The 19,839-nt window shown below is 34.0% G+C and overlaps 1 protein-coding gene across 8 annotated transcripts in view; it reads right to left on the bottom strand.

Moving 5' to 3' along the window:
* The window catches only part of PDS5B (PDS5 cohesin associated factor B), a 99,083-nt gene that overhangs the window by 44,052 nt on the left and 35,192 nt on the right, over window positions 1–19,839 (bottom strand). For all 8 annotated transcript variants that reach the window (XM_021541936.4, XM_085579380.1, XM_021541934.4 and 5 more), the window contains 8 exons: window positions 19,316–19,396; window positions 17,446–17,586; window positions 9,718–9,833; window positions 7,984–8,078; window positions 6,456–6,601; window positions 5,442–5,593; window positions 3,628–3,741; window positions 2,059–2,140 (listed from right to left, as the gene is read on the bottom strand). In XM_021541936.4, coding sequence (XP_021397611.1) covers window positions 2,059–2,140; window positions 3,628–3,741; window positions 5,442–5,593; window positions 6,456–6,601; window positions 7,984–8,078; window positions 9,718–9,833; window positions 17,446–17,586; window positions 19,316–19,396 — 927 coding nt within the window. The remainder of the gene's footprint in view (window positions 1–2,058; window positions 2,141–3,627; window positions 3,742–5,441; window positions 5,594–6,455; window positions 6,602–7,983; window positions 8,079–9,717; window positions 9,834–17,445; window positions 17,587–19,315; window positions 19,397–19,839) is intronic.

A 19,839-nucleotide genomic window follows, 5' to 3' on the forward strand; every position in this document is an offset into this window, starting at 1 on the left:
TAGGTCACACAGTTGAACTGCCTACTCAAAGCAGGATCAGGTTTTGCTTCAGGCAAACTTCTAGTTGCATTTTAAATATTTACAAGGATGAAGATTTTGCAGCATCTCTGTGCTACTTGTTCCCATATTTGATCACCCTTACTGCAATTTTTTTTTGTTACTACCTAAGCAAAGTTTCTTTGTGGCAGCATCTGTACACTATTTCTTGTCCTATTCCACTTTATCTCTGAGAGCTCTCACAATGCCTACACTTGGCACACAGATACCAACCACAGGAGAACAAATCAACAGCTAAGCTATAATAATTACATGAAGAAATTAAATAGAAGTGAAAAAGCACACAAAAAGTCATTTTCTAAAAGGTTACTATTTAATCTCAGTTTTGTTTCCTGAAAGAAATAAATGTTTACATAGATCTGAATTGCTAATGGATAGCTGTCTCAAGATTATTACTTGGACTGTATGTGATAGTCTGAGGTGCCACTGCAGGCAGAAAAACAGCTTTGCATCAGGGAATTTTACTTAATTTAGTATGTCAATGTACACAAAGTTTCACTTATTTATTCTGGTATCGAGAAATAAAAGCAAACAAATGAACACTTCAAAGAACAGCATTCAGCTGCCTCTCAGACACCTCTCTTCCCTGCTCTGCACTATCATAAGCCGTCTAAATTCCCCCATGTAGTCTTATTATTCAAGAGAATACCCAATGCAGAGAACCAGCATTTAAGAGCAAAAAATAGGATAAAAATCCAGATGGACAAATGCAAACATGTCAAGATCATGCACTGTCTTGAATGCAATGCTTATGCTGGCATCAAAACTTTCCTGTAAATTCCAAATCATATTTGATATTTTACAGCTGACAAAGAACTTTTACAACTCCCTGAAAACAAAAGGGAAAGTTGAAATTTCACTTTCAACAGAAAAGTAGAAAATATCATGGAACTAACTCAGGTATTAAAAGTATCAATGTATTTAACCTACAATGAACACTAAACAATACATGAAAAGCATTTCAAAACAGTCACCAAAATACAATGAAGTACTGTTGTGCTGACCTTTACTGCACTTAGTATTTAATACATTCCAGTATGTTTTTAATGCACTAAGTCAAAATTATTAATTTCACTGAGTATCTCTGTATTAGCAAGACACTAGCATTTCTAAGCAGATACAGTAGATAATCCAACCACACAGATACCCGCTCTTCCTGGTTCAGGTAATTCCAGCAAATGGATAATCATTAATTTATCTCAGTACAACCATATACACATACTGAAAATAAAAATCACAAACAGGCACACAGAAATTTGAGCATGACAACACTTTCTATTCTATATTATTTCTGTTAAAAAAGCATCAGATCAAACCTCTAGCATTAAAGCCAAGTTTTGATTCTATTCCAAAGTATATCAAGAATTAGTTTTATAATTGCCCTACCCCAAACATAAGTAGGAATACAGATGTAATTAAAACAAACTGAAATTCACTTTATGAGAATATCCTAAATGCTCAATAAATTCTCATTTTTCCCTTCTGAGCAAAATCTGTAAACAATAAAATTAAATTGTCATCTGGGATCTCCAATACAATATTTAGGAAATTTCTGAGAGGGAAGAGAAATTAATAACCTGTTCGGACAAAAATATTCCAATTTCTTTGAAGTTACTAACCACATGTAGGATAATAATTTAAGAAAGTTTTTATAGGTACTGTTCCTTAAGTACTTGATCTGGCAGTCAAAAATAATATGCTGTTTCATAAGCCAGAATAGTCCTGGCAAGATGAAACTCAAACACTAAGACAAAATATTTTAGTATTAAATGACCAGCAAAATGTTTTAGAAATTTCTATAATACCCTTTTCCTCTTCAATTTTACAAACGCATTTGTATACACATTTCCTTCAGCAAATGTAGTTTAATCAGTTGACTTTAACAGTATTTTCTATCTGCTATTACAAATGAACTTGAGATAGCCAAACAAAGGGAATTTAAAAACAGTACATTAACTAAAACTGCATATTCACTGGGGAATAAAGATAAGTTGAACTCACTTTGGGTTGCTTTATTAGGTCAACTAAATCCTTTACTTGATGTCGTAGCAGATTTTGACATTTCCACATTTCATTCAATGCTCTAAAAATAGAAAAAAATTAAAAGACTTGTCAAAATTATCTATTCAAGGAGTAACACAACTGTCCAAAATTAATCTTTACAGTCTTTTCAATTTTAGACTCAGAAATTTACTTATCGCCTGAACTTTCACTGCTGAGTGAGCAAATACTAAGTATTTCTTAGTAGGATAACATGGAAAATGTACTTGGTCATATTAGACTGAAACAAAGTGAGATTTTGAAACAAGTTTCATTTCAGATGCTTAAGTACACTGCCTTTCAAAGGAGGAGGAAGTAACTAATCTCTGGTCCATTAAGAACTAATTTGTAGAAGCCTAAAATTACTCTTCCAAAAACATACCAAAAAGCACATTAAAGCAGATGTTGAAGATTTTTATCACCAAAACAAATGTTTTTCTTGTAGACAGGAAGCAACTACTAGGTGAATAAACTGTGAAAAGTGGACGTGATTAAGCTTGTAAGAGATGCATGAAAGATACTCAGCAGAATAGAAAATTAACACACTTTCCAGGAATAGTAAGCCATATAAATAGAGGTCACACCCGCATTTATAAAACTTACAGAATTAACAAGTAAAAAAATAATTTCTATATAAATAACAAACTACATCTTTAAAATGAGTATTGCTGTGTACAAGAACTGTAATAACAAGTAACTTAAAAGAATCAGTTCTGCATTTTCATTCAGCCTACACTAATTATCACTAGAACAATAACTTTTTATTTTTAGTATACTATTAATAATTTTAGTTTGTTATAGTTGTCACATCTTTGGACAGGCAATACAAGAAATTCAGCGGATTCAAATATTAATTATTGTAGTATTGGAAGGCTTTGAGATCTTTTAAGACATTCATTCATATGCAAAGCCTTTTCTAGTCTCTTTCAGAGGGAAAAAAAAGACCCTCTATTTGATTTTCAAGTGATTGAGTACTGCTACATGAAAAACAAAGTAAAACTATGTAAAATCAATCCAACTGTGAACTCTACAGCAGTATAACTGTTATTATTAAAATTCACATGCATGTATTCATTTTAAGCTGGAGAAGGCACATAACATAATAATAATGAAGGAGGAAATACAAATAATTAAGTTCTTCTCAAGAAACCTTGGCTGCTGCAAAAAGTAGTTTATTAATTAAGAAGTTGTCAGGTAAGATTTAGGGCTGATCTACCATATCTGTATTATCTCTTTGCAGATATGAAAGGACTGACATACCCTCAAAGCTTCTTTCCAGATCTTTGACACTACGTTTTTTTAGCTGTTTATGGTTGAAATGTACTGCATCCTGTTAGAAGACACACTGTAAGTTCCGTGTTTTTTTCAAAATCTAACTTGAAAAATAGATGCTATTTCTACATTCTGTTTTCTAATAGTTTATAAACTATTTCTGTCCACTGACTTAGGCTACTCATAACAATTCAGAGCTACTTTACAATAACATTTGTATTAAAAGTTATTTTGCAAGCAGTAAAAAGCAGCACGTACTTCACAGCATTTGAATCCAGTGTTGCGTAAAGGTAATACAAACACTTCATTCGTTCATTTGTTTCCAAGTTATGAGGGACCATGTACTGAGCAAAAATGCGTTCAACAAGTAACCTGAAAGACAGGATTAAGACGTTTGAGCTGTGCAGGAAGAACACGGCCTGGAATTGTTGAAACATCAATTCAAAAATTCTCAGCCCTATCTAGACATCAGTTGTTGCATTAAAAAATGAGGATATTAAAAAACCTAAAGGTCAAATTATTTGACATAACTAAGCATAAATTAAATAGAAATTCTTCATTGTAGAAAACACAATGTTAATGCTGGCATTAGGAGATTTAACCGATCTTGTAACATTATCAATATCAGATGTATTAACATAGAAGGAACCAAACAATTCAAGATAGATATTAATTACCAACACAATAAGATGTTATAATTTAATTTCATTACAAGTCAGTATTGGGATAAATGCATGAACTGACCCAAATGAATTGCCCTAAAATAATACTGCTACTACTAATAATAATGCTTATAAAAAAAGAAATATAATGTTGATTATATCACACAATATCATGAAGCCCAGAAGGAGAATTAAGATACCAATTAGAAGGACTTGACTTCCTTCCACCCTTTTCTGGCCCCTTCCCCACAGGCTGAGTTTATCCTATGTCTTTTGCTTTTGCAATATAAATGCAGGTATATTCCCAAGGGAATTATTAAAAGCTTCCATGTAACATAAAGCTCCTTATTTGGAAAAAGGACGAGAGAGAGGTTTGGGCCTGACAGTTACCTAGAAAAGACTGAGAAGAAAATAAAAAAATAGAAACCAAGCCCACATGCTACTCCTAAATACCAAGACTGAGGTCCAATACTGAGATCAGTATTAATAGAATGGAGCAAAAGGTAAAAACAATCATGTTTATGCCAGAAGAGAAGAAAAAACTCCTTATGCACAGCTGGAGCAGGTGATCAAAACCCAAATCCAGCTAGTTTAGTAAGTTTAAGAAACACGTCAGCGGTTAAGACTGGATTTAAGGATCCAGGCAGTCCATTTCCACAGCATCATGAAATAACTACATGTTTTGAAGGTAACTTTTTGAGGTTTTGCATTTTTGAAAAGACTTGTGTGGGTTTGCAATGCCATTTGTATCTAAACACACTGTGAAGGCTCATTTCCAAAGCCAACGTGGTGACCTTGATTAGTCAAGGCAGAGTTGTTCTCAAACTTTTTACCCACATGCAACCATCTATTGTTCAATACCAACAACCATATACAATGCTACAGCTGGCATGACAGAGGCACTGCTTTCACTACAAATCCAGAAGGCCCTGATTCACAGCTTCTCTGCTACAGAAACATAAATTTCTGCAGAGTGATACACCTTGCCCATTGTCACTAGACATGCTATCTTTAAAACATACAGGAACAACATGCAAATCTAAACCAACATTATCCAAGCAAGTTTACTTCTTAAATTTTAACATAAAAAATTAACACGTTAATGATATGCAAACAAAGATCCCCTCTACTGAAGCAGTAGCAAAGTACATGTAAGACTTTTAAATATTCCAACCTCTCACACCCTTTAGAACCACTCTGGCCTTAAAATAAGAAATAATAAAGTAGATGAAAACAACACAGGTCAACATTTGGCTGCAGCTATATAAGATTATGAACTGAATCAAAATATACAGAATCATCAAGATTCCTCCTTCTCATCAGCACTGGAACACAAAAAAAATAGACAGATCTTCATAAAAAGTTATCGCACTTCAACACTAAATCACCCAGCTTTTACAATTAACTTACCTGTCATCAATACTGTTTTGATAATATATATGCAGAAGTTTATCTTTGATCCATGATATCTGTTTTGCAGCTTCTTTTCCTGCTTCTGATTGCAATGAGTATTTCTTGTATATCTGTGCAAGTCCCATCATAGCTTCCTTCCTCACTCTCCACTTGACAAAAAGAAATAGCAGCCAGTTTAGCAGTTCTAAACTCAAAACTGTTAAGACTGTATAATTTTCTGTTAGGTATTTCCTAATAACACCAAAATGACATAATTTAATTTGCAAAAAAGTTAAACTGAGTTCTTAGTGCAACAGTTTTTCATTAGGATGTATGTTGCATCATATTTATTATACTAAACCTTTCAACACCAGCAACTACCATATAAGTATGCCTCTTGAATTTAGTATTATTACAGGTTTAATACAACACCCTTTCTCACACTCCATACTCACTATCTGTATTTCTGTTATGGCTGCAACAAGAAAAAGCTTGTCACCAAATGAAAAAAAAAATTAGGTAATAATTTTTAAAGTTTGTCATCAACAAACCTGTTTACTATGCTTTAATTTAAGTAGCAAACCTCATAAATTTTACCAAATAAAGCAATATATCTAAACTAAAATTCAAGACTATTCAAATCTGAAAGCTACTACCCTGATTTACAGTCTTTCAATGATCTAATTAAAAGCAGGTAATTTACAATACATGCAATATATTCTGAAACCTGCTTGAAAAATTTCTTAAGAAAAATGCTAGAATGTTTTAAAAGGGTTTTCTTTGACTCAAAGATTTTACTAGACTAGACAACTGGAACAACATTGCTGTGTTGCAGCCAATTTAAATAATTAAAATCATATAATCTTAAATAAAATACAGCACAATGGAAAATGTAGCATTCTAGTAATGGGAAGAAGGTACCTCACTAAATAGATTTCATCAATGTTTTGTGCTTTATATTCGCTTTCATCTGTGAATATTACAGTTTAGAAGGATAAAACACAGCTCTTATCAATGCTAATTATGTCTTACCCGCTTGTCCAGTGTCCTTTCTCTGACAAAATTTAGCAGGTGATCATTGACAAGCAAAAGATCTTTTTTAGCAGCAGTAACTATGGATACTATAACATCATGCCGTATGGCTTCCTCAGGATCATGTGATCTTACTTTCAGATATTCTGGGGAAAAAAATGAGTACGTGTAAGTATACAACTTCAGCTACTTTCCCCACTAGACAAAAACAGAAAATTTATTTTATCCTGCTTGAACCATCAGCAGTAAGAAGCCAATAGTTTTCTCCAAGACTAACTTGTATGGCAGTAAAACTTCATATTTACTTAGCATATTAAATATGTATATTACTGGCATTATGGAAATAGGAATTACATGGCTACAATTTTTAATTATTTCTAATAGTAGTTACACTATGTATACATTAGCAACTATCATAGCCAAGCAGGACTGGAGCTGTAGAGTAGAATAGACAGTGCTTGAGAACTTGCTAACCATACCATATGCATTTTAAAGTCTTGCATCAAGCTAGAAGCTACTCCCTTGCTGCAGACTCCATCCCCTTTGGCTCCTAGAGTACATTAGTTGCACTCCTGCTCACAACTTCTGTATTATCCACAAGGAATCTAGTTCACCTGCTCCAGGAACACTCAACAGTATGAGCCATGTAAGCATAGTAAGCAGGGACAAATCAAGGGATACTTCAAATTATAATACTTATTTAGACACATCCTTGTTTATCCATCTTAATTTTTCTAGTTTATTCTGGTACACTGTTACTTATTTGCTAACACCAATAATCTTACACTATCAAAGCCTAAAAACCTCTGCTTTTAGGTGTCAAATTTGTTAGCTACCTATTGTCATTCTAAAAAGTTAGCAAATACAATGGCAAAGTTAATTTAGCTTTTTGGCTGTATTTTAGGTTATTTTAGAAGCACAAAAGGGTAGGAACACCCAAACAGAAGTTAAAATCACACTTCACTGCATACATCAGTGCAACACTGAGAGCTTTAAGAAACTTTGCAAATTTAAACTTTATTCTGAAAGAAATAACCAGACGTTACTATTCTCTCATGACTGTTCAATGACCAGTGAAAATTTTCAAGTCTCATCTGAAACACTGGCCATTAACATTACTGGTAATTTGCCCAAGTGTCAAAAGACACATTTCAAAATAATGCTTTGCAGTTACAGAGTGTATGGAATTTTAAATCCAAATAAGCCTTTTCAAAAAAACCTATTGCTTCACAGGAACATAAACTAAAACAAATGGAAAATAATGCCATTAAACAAAACAATGCTTATCTCCAATACCAGTGAGCCACAGAAAATTTTAAACAATTTCACTTTGTAAAGCTCTGTGGAGAGAGAGGAGGGGCAAGCAAAATTGTATTTCCCAGAGGATACCATTAGAGGAGGCACAAAATCTTCCTCCATTTTAAAAAATGATAAATTGAAAATATAAATTACTTTGGATCACAACTGACCTATTTGACTCTTCCAGAAGACTTAGAATTGTATTTTAACGTTATAATGAAACTGATACCTGTTAAGTCCTTTGCCAGATCAGGGTGGTTCATAAGGCAGTGACTTGCAAATTTGACACACTCAAGGCGAATAGGTACGTGGATATCATTAAACCTAGTTAGAAACAAGACAATGCATTACAACAAAAATTCCACTTCTATCAAAGCAATCTGTTAATTTCCACACAGTATCAGACATTTCTGAAAATGTTTTTTATGCTTCCCATGCATGGCTACATTATACAGCACCTCAGATTTCACAGTATAACGTAGACTGTCTTTAGCTTAAAAAAAAATCTCACTCATTTATTGATTCGTGTTCTGAACACAAAAATAATTATCTTCTCTTGGTACACATTAAAAACTCCCAAGCAAACAAAAAAATATTAGAAATATGTATGATATATTTTCATTCCTTTTCTATAATGCTACACATAGTTAACCATGAGCCATGTATCAAAACCTCAAAATTTTACAAGACTGTGACATTCATCCTCGCTTTGTACTGCATGACAGACAACAAACAAATGCACATTTAGTCTACTACAAATTTCTTCCGAGATGGATCATTTAATAGGATTTCCTTTCGGAAGTCCAAACTCCATTTGAAATCTAGTATATTCATATTTTTAATTTTAATATAAGTCATTTTATAACTGTTAATGCAATTAGTTACAGACAACTCTTCCAAAATTAAATGCATTTTCAAGCTATCCTCAAAATCCTGGGTATGAAACAAATTTAAAATGTAATTTTAGAACACCGTTGCTTTTGAAATATTTATCAAATAAATAGATTTTAAGGAATACCTATTTTAGTAAAAGTCAGATATGTTTTCCAAATAAAGAGATTTTCCTGAATGCTTTCTTCAATAACACAGCTATTATAACTTTGTGAAAATCTTTAGAAGCAGTAAATGCACATATTTGATTCATAATTAGCAAAACACAGTTATTGTGAACAAACTACACACAATCACTTTGTAACACAACATAGCATTTTCCTTCTCAATCAGATGTGATATTTCTTGATGACATTTCATGTTTTAAATACTTATGTATTTTCAAGCAAAATACCTTGTTTCTATTAAGTTTCTTCTATTCTTAAAATCAGCATTTCTTTGAGGACTCTCCTTTTGATGATTGAGTGCTACATTATAAACTATGGCATTTGCAATATATTTTAGAATTTATCCTCTTTTACTCAAATCAAAAATATTTTCTTTATAGTAGCCAAAATTGAGTTTCTCATGATTATAAGCTCCAGCTGTATTTTCTATCTCAAACTGGCAGAATATTTCAAAATACAAAAAACTAAGTATGTTTGCGGCATCGTAAATACTAGATACTTTTTTTAAAGTACTCCTACCATTAAAAACAAACTGAAACTCATACACAAAGACTGCACATAAAAGCCTCAAAAGCAGTTTTAATACCAAAAATGTCATTTGATGCTGTTTTAAAATTAATTCATCATTGAAGAGTTTCACTTGTGAAGAAATTAAAATATTAGTTTCTCTTGACAATGGCAATAAAGCTTTTAAGGAGATGATTTGTAAACGTTCTCTCTAATGGCTACTAGACAGAAGTGGAAGATATGTGGAGAATTGCTTTAGCGTTATCTGCCAGATCTCAGATAAAGCAGCAGGAGGGAATTCACGCTTATCTGTGTCACTTAGAAAAAAAAAAAGGCAACTGCATTTGACTTCTTTGAATGATCTGCCTCCCTAGACAGGAAACTAAACCAGAATATACCTCCCCAGGTAGCACTGCCAAAGTGGTTTATTTTGAGATGCCAACTCCGAATCCTTCGCCCCAAACATTTTTGCGAGAAGTTTTACAACCTGCAGACGTTCTTCGTTGTCATTGCTCTGGAAAATGAACAGATTTTTCTTAAATTGAAAAGGAAAACTAACCCAAAAACAGAATTCTGTTTTGTACAGTTTTTACATCAACACACTTGCATATTTCTAGAAATATCACAATACAGATTAATAGATTTCTCTTATATACAAATGTCTATCTCAAGGAAAAAACACTTCATTTTTTTTTTTTGAAAAGACAAAATAATAAAGACTGAAAATTACAAACAATGTTGAGACAAAAAATGTGAACGAAGCCTGGTGAAAAATACATCTTTTTAACAGTTATTTACAGTTTACAGATTGTTAGGAAATCTGATATGTGCCTACAAAAATTCAGACATAACACAAAACTTACAGAAGTCAGCCAATGCATAAAGGTTTACAATTCTGTAGAACAGTATTTAATTGCTCAATTAAAAATATTAGTTGAAAATAGCAGTTTCCAGAATACAAGTTTCTAGAGAGAACATCAGACCAACTACCTAAGATCTGAGATCCAGAGGATGTGGTCCTGCATTTGAGCCTACATTCAAAACTGCTGAGGTACAACAGATAGTCTTCCTTTCATAGTGAAAATGAACTCTAACAATGATAGTGGAAATATTCTGGAGAAGGCCTTGTTTTGTCATTGTTTTGCATTACATTCTTTAATACAACACACAGAATGAGAACCTTAATGCACACTTCAGAAATATATGTTAATATCTGTGCAATTAGCATGTACTTACTGTTCATCATATTTTTTTTCCTTTGCTTATTAGAGAAAAGGGAGAAAACTCAATTGGATGCAACAATTCCTTGAAAAGGGGTAGCTAAAATTAATTTATATTAATTAGATATTATTAATCCCTTATATTCCCAGATTTTTTTCTGGTATAAGATAAGAACTCAGTAAAATATTGTTTTCCTAGCATCTTTGAATTCTTATTAGTTCAGCATCACCTTTTGAACATTAATAAGAAATAAGAGCACAATATAGCTGTCGAAATTCTTTTATATGACACCACAGTTTAGAGACAAACTATTTCTCCTGACTCAATACCATAAAAGGGCTGAAACGTTTGCCAGCATGTCCTTTTAATTCTGAACCCTAACAACAGTAAAAGCATTTGTAAAATCCTTAAAGTAACAGAGTAAGAGAAGTGAAAGATGCAGTAATTTCTAACAGTAATATATTATTACATTACAAAAGACTAATTCTTTTGAATATACTTTAGATTTAGCAAATCCATTGATATGGTTTTTTGCATTTGACTAATTTTTTTCCAATTAACATTCACATTGTCATTACTGAAAAAATTCTACAACCACCTCCTTTTAATCTGCAATAAATGATATTTTTTTCTTAATGAGTTTCAGCCCATTACACTACAAATTCTTATTCTGTGGAGCATGGTTAAGAACTTCTAATTTCTTTTTTTGGCCTACATTAGTCCAGCCTTTGTGACTTACTTCCTATCCACTCTTGCTTAAAAAAAATGTTTAAAATATTACGCATCTCTGAAATTTTTTAGGAAACCAACAGACTTGGACCAAGACACACCAGAATGTGTAAGAAGGAGCCAGGTGGAAGAGCTGGGAGCACACTAAACTTAATTATACAGACAGAAATATAGAGGAAAGAAACGACAACCAAACAGAACAAAACAAACCCACAAAACAATAAAACCCTAAAATATCCTTAATTAATTAGTTGCAGAAGAAGCTTTTACTGTATCAGCCATTAATCCAATTATAAGACAACTCACTTGTGTTTCTAGCCCTGTTGTAGAAACAAGAATTACTTGTGATTATGGACCTTGGTACGTAATTATTTGGTCCTTCTAAATTTTTTACTTTGATGTTGGCTTCCCTGAAACATGGTTATATACACTCCAAGGGATAACAAAAATAAACCTGTACTTCTTATTGAATGAATACACTGCTGCTACAGTCTCTCTCCTTTATTCTATTTTAATCTCCACTCCTTTTCTGAGGGTGAAAAAAAAAGCATCAAACTCTGAAAAAAAAAAATGTAATCTTTCTCCATTCTATGAGACACTCTGTACTTGAAGAGTCACACCCTTCACCTCTCAAGTACATTCAGCACTAACAGTGTTTCATCATGACTTGTCAATACAAATTGACAGTGAACATGGATATTTTCAGTTCCCCATACATGGTCCCAGCACACAGACAGCTGCTCTTTCTCCTAGACACTTAATTCTGTCAGTAAGAGCAGCTGAAGCCAGTCAGATTGTTACCACTACCGAGTCCAAAAGAATAGGCAGCACTCAGGACCCGGAGAGATCTGGGAATAAGAAGTGGACATGTAACCTAATACTTTTGAAAACTTTAATTACCATATTCAGAAAAAAAGCCAGCTCTAAAATAAGATGTCAACCGTTTATTAATTTTATTCATTACATCATACTGGTTCAGTAAGATAAAAGCCTAACCCCCATGACAATTATTTCCAAAACAATCTATTCATGAGCTTTCCGTTCTCCTAAATATTAAATGTTATTTGCTTTCTGTAACAGAAATTTCTAAAATTCAAGTATGAAATTTGAAAAAAACTTTCCTTCAGTTTCTTCTACTAGCTGACCTATACAATAAGTCATTCTTAGCTCTTTCCTGAGCCCTGAGCTTCTGTGTCAGTACTAGATCTCTGAACACATCACCTTAAAATGCCAAGATCAGACACAAATGACTGACCCTCACCAAAGAGGCTAAGTTAAATGAATATAGTGCTCATTCTCCTGTTAATTCCCCAGACTCCTTTCCATAATCAGGCAAAAACCAAATTACTAGTAAGATGCAACCATGATTTCACACAGTTTTTACAGAGCCTAACAACAGAGTTCTGCCACATGAGATCAAAGGAGCTCTTTCTTTACATAAATCTATAGAGCTAGGGCAGGTTAACCCCAGCCAAAATCACCCAAGTCCCTTCTCTCCAACAGAGAGAGGAAGGGAACAACAGGAAGGTTAAAAGGCCCATACATCAAGAGAACAAGAGTTCAATAGGTAAAGAAAAAACTATGTGCACAAGCAGAACAAAAAGAGGAATTCATTCACTACCTGCCATTTGCAGGGAGATGTTCTGGCAGTTCCTGGAAAGCAGGGTCTCACATAGGGCTCACTTGGGAAGACAACTAGCATGAACACAAATTAATCCTTTCCTTCTCCTTCCCCTGACCTTTTATTGCTGAGCACAGCACCCCTTTCAACTTTCTGCTCTACTCAGCCTATCTGGGGGGAGGAGAAATAGCACAGGGAGAAAGCCTTTACCTGTGCCTTCACTGTTGTACCAAAATGGCAAGGCGCTTGAACACTAGGTGGCCACATCGTTTACATCCCAAATAGTGAGTAGGTTCAACAGTATTAGAGGCACCTAATCTTTCTCACCAGTTTCATACTGAGAGTTTTTAACTCCTCTACATACGGTCAAACATTTATTTGGTCTCTAATGAGAAAGTCTTTGGATTTTGCCCCTATTTGAAGAGACAGTCTACAACCTTAAACCCATGAAGATAAATCAGAAAGCTTCCCGATAGAAAGAGTGCAAAAAAATTTCATGGAGATGGAGAGCAAGAGATTTGGATCCTGTCAGGTAATGAGTCACAAATTCAAAGATTTTTATTTACATCCTCAAACTTCCATCAAGCCACAAATCAACCGGAAGGCAGTGGAGATGGCTTGGTGAAGCTCACCTAGTGGTTAAGGGAAAACCATCATCACTTCATTTTCAAAGCATGCCACAAAACCATAGGATCATAGAGTCATGAAGGTTGGAAAAATAGAATCTTTAAGATCCTTGAGCCCAACAGTGCATCGAGCACCACTCTGTTTACAAAGAAGCTATTACATCGACTTCCCTTCTCAAAAAGAGATAGTAATTCCACCACTTCCCCAGGAAGCCTATTCCAATTCTTGACAAGTCTTTAAGTGAATAAGTTTTTCCTAATACCAAAACTAAGCTTTCCATGGTGCAACTCGTGGCCATTTTCTCTGGTCCTGTCACTTATTACCTGGGAGACCAACCCCCCTACTTTGCTACAACCTGCTTTCAGGTTGTTGTAGAGTGAGTGATAGGATCTCCCTTGAGCCTCCTTATCTCAAGGCTAAATTAAATGTTAGAAGCAAAGAAGTAATATATTACACAGAAAGTCTGCTTCACGTACAGAATATGCAACTAGCAGTAATATTGCTGGTACCAGGAGGAATTTATTCAAATTCATGCAGAACTTGCCAATTTTACACCTGAAACCAAGCTTGCATCTCAGCTTTCAAGTGAGCCAGAACACTTGATGTCTTTCTCAGGTAAGTCTGCCATGAGTGTACTTCATCTGGCCAAAATTTGTTTTCACTTACTGCTTTTGAAGCCAACTAAAAAGAAATGCACATTTTCAAAAATATAGAGAAAATTATTCAATTTGTCTTTGTAAAGATACTATGTCCTCTTCCGTGTATTCAATGCATGCAAGATTAGATCATTCTGGCACTTCTCCACAACTCAGTTGTTCAGACAATCACAGCTTTCCTTCAACACTGGACACAAGAGGAAAGTTTTTCACCATGAGATCAATCAGCCACTGGAATAATCTCCTCAGAGAAATGGTAGATTCACTGATATGGGACATTTTAAGATCCAGCTAGACAGAGTGCTGAGCCATTTTGTCTAGACTGTGCTTTTGCCAAGAAAATTTTATCCAGATGATTCTTTGAGGTCCCTTTCAACCTGGATATTCTATGATTCTATGATAATCTGCTAAGGAATAATACAAATCTCCCAAGCAGCAAAGCAGCAATATGAGATCTTGGAAAACACTAACTGTCCCACTACCTCTTAAGCACTACTGGAGTATTTGCCTACTATTATCACAAGTCTGTATTCAAGAACCATATCAGACAATTTCATAGAACAAAAACTGGATGTTCCTGTGAAACTACATATTTGATCTAAATATACTATACAAACTTTCATTTAAATACCTAGTAGCCCATGGTAAGCAAGCTCAGAAGGACAAGGCTCCTTAACTGGGCATAAAGAGACACAGTACTACATGCCAAACCCAGAAAAGATAAAATCACTGAGTCAAGCTTTGAATGATATGTAGGACTCACTGAAGCTCTTGGCTATTGTACTGTTAATTTTAATTGACCTCTATTGAAAAAGACAACTCCAATCTCCCAATTTCCAGTATGGACTGTCATGCATGTTGTTTCCTTTACCAGCCACCTAAACTAAGGCTTCATCAAGCTTAATATGGTTACTGTGTCTAGTTTCTTTTCATTCAAAGCAATAAAAAACTGTCTGTCTTCAACCATAATCACTCTGGGTTTCATTGAAATCACACTTTCTTCTCAACACACTAATGAGCTATTTACTTGGAACTGAATTTTAAAAATGTTGACACTAGCTGCTGCTGTTCAGAATAAAGCTAAAGCTATTGTTGGAGTGGAAAATATTTAATCATTGTTGGCAGGTTTGCATGTAGAATGAACTTGTGCTGATCTCAGAAAAAACACAGGTTGACTATATTTCATTAATATTTTAGAACACTTATCTTCAAAATTCTCTTCTCACCACAGAAAGATCTTAAAGACCTCTCAACTCAATTTAGAGCCATAAAATGATTTGGGCTTGAAGGGATTTTTAAGGACATCCTTCAACAACCTGCCATGGGCAGGAACACCTTCCACTAGACCAGGCTGCTCAAAGCACCACCCAGCACAGCCTTAAATACTTCCAGAGGTGAAGCACCCACAAGTTCTCTGGGAAACTGTTTCCAGCATCTCAAAATTTAAACCAGGTATATCCTATTCCAAATAGATGTGCTTTTGTCCTTCTTTAGAAGATGAGTAATTTCTTCTTTAGAAGATGCGTAAAGTCAATGGAAAAAAAAATGCATATATTATTTTTTCTTATAGCAAAGTATCAAAACACATACATGGAGTTACAAATTATTACAGTACTTTTGGAATAGCTACAAACTATATTAAGATCAAGAAGACAAGGAATAAGAGTGATAAGAATGTATGTATCAAAACCTATGTATCTATTGGAAACATTGTTAAACTCGACCTTGCAGACATCAAATATAAACCACTTACCCTTTAAGGGTTCAGACCACAGTGAGAAAACTACACTAAGGATGAAGGAGACAGAAAGCAACAAAACACGTGTACATCATCTGAAAAGAGCACACTAAATAAAGAACAGCAATGTAAACATGAAAAAAACGTGTTGTAAATTAAGGACTACAAAGAAAACATGGAAATGCTTAGGGCTGAAATCAGCTAGCTGAAGAAAGAGACCAGAATTTTTTCTGGCCTGGGTAAAGAGGGAACAAAACAAAACAAACAAATAAAAAGTTGATATTGGCTACTAGACTGATTCCAATAAACTAAGATTCAAAAATTACATCAGTATTGAAAATCATGAAATATGAATCAATGAAGGAGTAGGACAACAATTGAAAAACCTGCAGATTTTTGTGGACTTACAGATGGGAAAGGTACTGCAATTATATACTATTATGGCAGCAGGAAAGATCAAATATCCTGAATAACACTTTCAGCTGCAGAAGTACTATTTTTATTGGAGTGAAAATGATAATTGTTTGCCATCTGTAGGAACAGGAATTAAAGGCTGAAAAAAAGGTCTACTTTGAAGATACAGACACCAAGCAGTAAATTGAACCCTACTTCTCTTGGAAATGTGAACAGAATGATAAAGGCATTAAAAAAAACCCTCATCCAGCAAGTGTAGTGTGCCTGCCTAGAAACATTAGGGAAAAATAATAGGCATGAACAAGCCACTGTGATAATATATATTACCATAAGAAGAGGCCAAAGGTGCTACAAACCTAAAATCTGTCCTCTGCAATAAAAATATATTCAAACTTACATGACGCCCATTGCATATCAGCCCTCAAGCTTAGTAAAAGATCACATACAGAATAATACTAATCTAATTACAGTCCTCACAGAAACCCTGTGGAATGACAGACAGAATCAAAGTAGTGCCAAGGAGAATAAATAAGAGAACTAACTGCTATATCGCACTTGTCCAAGCGATGGAGACACTTTGAAAAGCAAGTCAAAAAGAAAAATACCCATGGAATAGAGACCTAGCACCAGCTATTCTCCAGACATATGAAACAAGTCTGAAATATCATAAGTCATTGCAGCAATTACAACAAGACATACTGATACATTCTAGTTGCCTGCTTACATCTGTCACAGAACTACAGTTTGGACAAAATTATTAGTATATATATTTAAAATATGAGGTCTTTCACAATAAGTAATAAGCAAACCCAGAAATAAAGCAGGTCGAGCCCTCAGGTCATCCAAAAAATGTAGTTATTGCTTGAAATATACAAGCCAAAACCATCTACCAACCAAATCCCAAATATATGCACACATGCACTGTAGGTTAATACACTTGAACTTAAATTACATTTTTGAGGAGTTTTATGGGTTTTCCTTTAAACAATCCAGAGAAGGTAATTTTTACATATAGTTATTTGCCAAATAATTTAAAGAACTTGTCAGTTAAGGAAAAAAAAAAACAATAATGGTCAAAGCATACATGTTTCACATATATGGAAAGGGTAGAAGTGTTTACCTTAAGTTTGAATTCAAGCTGTGGTAGTACAGAAAGCAAGAGGTGACTGTCAATATTGTATAACTCCAGAATCAAATCAAATACATGTTCTGACAGGTCACTAATTGATGTTTTACCCAGCATAAGGACTTGATTGAAGAACTAGGAAACAAAACAGATTGCACATCAAGAGTGAGAATATACATGCACTCTTCTAAATCCTACACTAAATCCTAAAACATAAAGTAATTTTTAATCTTACAACATTAATTTCACTCCTAAAAGAAAAAGGATGGATGGTAGCACACACAGATCAGAATTCCATAGCAGAAGTCTTGTATCAAGTATTATGCATAAAGGAAAACATTAAACAAGGTGTTTGCCCCAGCAGGCCTAAAAATAATTCAGGACACACAACTTCAAAGGAATTTCAGTGCATCATATCTTTTCATAGTGGGACTATATTCAGAGTTATTCCACTATTGAAAACCGTCATTTCAAAAGTATTCTAACATTTAAAGCAAGGCTGAAACAACTGGCTAATTACTACACGACACAGCTGACAAGTTAAGGAGTTGAAAGCAAAAGCATAGGAGAATTCGTATTTACAAGCAGCATAATGCAACTGTAAAGCAAATTTTCCTCTTGGAAAACTTGACATACTTGAGGGAAACTCAATGCTTCTCCTTAAAGAAAATATTTCCACACTATTTTCAACTACATCCTCTCTGATGGTAAGAGGCAACTAAAGAGGAATATAACTATTATAGTGCATTTTTCTGTAAGTTAAAGACCATCTTGAAGAAATGTTTTGCTTTTCAGGATACAGAATTGCCTGAATGTATAGAATCCGGGTTAGGAAAAACTAACTGATACTGTGTTTTTAATGTATCTCAAGAAAGAAAATTTTCAAAAGCTCAAAATACCTCTCTTGTGAGAAACAAAGAAAAGACAACTCCATATGCATTCTTCCTATGAAGGGAGATTCTTATTGTACAGACTTCCTCAAAGCTCAGAAAACTGCACCCAGTTTGTAGTCTAACCTTACAGATGAACAAAATTAAAAACACATGCCTATGCACCAACACCTTGCCAAACAGGAGGTTTGAAGTAAGTTTTTATAGAGGATTTTAAAAAATCTTAGGAAGTACCCACTTTCTAAGTATTACAAGTCTGAAAGTAACAAAAACCATTGAAGGTTTTCCAGTGATTTCAAGTTCCTGAGATTCTGGATAGATGCAGCAAGAACCACTAAATCCTCAAATGCTTAAAAAATAAGAGTTATTCTTTTTCCTATTGTGCAGCTCAAGTTAGAGCATATTCCTCTCTGATTGTTACTTCCCCTCATCCATCTTCTATTACAGTGTCTATGATGTCTACATTCAATTTTGCTACAATCCTCAATTCACTCAGTTTTCTTTACTATCTATTCTTAGATTGGTTCCTCTTCTGCTGTGTTAACAGCACTAAAATTCTGCTCCATCTTCAATTGTCTTGACTCTAAATAGTCTTATTTCCTCAATAAAAGACATATTTTGCTACAAAACAATGTGTTCATGTATTTTTATCAGAACAATACATATAAATACATTTGGTATTCCAGTCACTCTAAGGACTGAATTACAAGGTCTTCCAAGACAGTAGAAAGTAAATTATCCACTGCATTTCCTAAATCTCAAGTATTAAGTACTTAATAGTTTCTATATGGTAAAGAACTAGACTCAAAAGGACAGGTTATGCGGTCCTTCATTAATACAATCATTCTCTCAAAGAAAAATTACAATCTATAAAAAGTTCTTATTCAATCATTTTCATGCAATTAATTCTTTTTATAACACAGTTCTGTTACAGAAACTATTGATTTCCAAGTTTGTTTGCAGTCCTCACTTACATTGGTAATGTATGGTTCAATTGCTTGCGCCGTCCTCTTTAGTAAAGCTTTTGCCAAATCATAGGCTTGCTTGTTTAAATTCTGGGGAAAACAAACAAACAAAAAACCGGAAGAGTTATAAGCACATACATTTACCTTAAAACAAATCCAAGAATTTAAAGTGTACTGGTAAATGCATTAAATAAATAGCCTGTTCTTTTTATATTTCCAGTAATAAAAATAATATAGTAAAACCAAAGCTATTTCAAACAAAGCTTTGTAGTGTTCACTGGCATTACTGAGAAAAAAAAAAAAAAACTCCAGGCAGATGAAGACTTACTTTTCAGTTGCACATCTAAAACTGATGCTCAGTGAACTCAGTGCCCTCATTTTACTGCTCCTCCTTATCAGCTTCTCCGAAAACCAGTAAAGTGGTACAAAGCAACACAAAGGCATTTAGAGTTACCACAGAAATGAGACCGAAGTACAGAAAATGCAATTCTGCTCTTGCATCAAGCAGCCACTGTGAATCACCACCACAGTCT

Source organism: Lonchura striata, chromosome 1, assembly GCF_050655825.1.
Source record: "Lonchura striata isolate lonStrDom1 chromosome 1, ASM5065582v1, whole genome shotgun sequence".
In the NCBI taxonomy this organism is placed as follows: domain Eukaryota; kingdom Metazoa; phylum Chordata; class Aves; order Passeriformes; family Estrildidae; genus Lonchura; species Lonchura striata.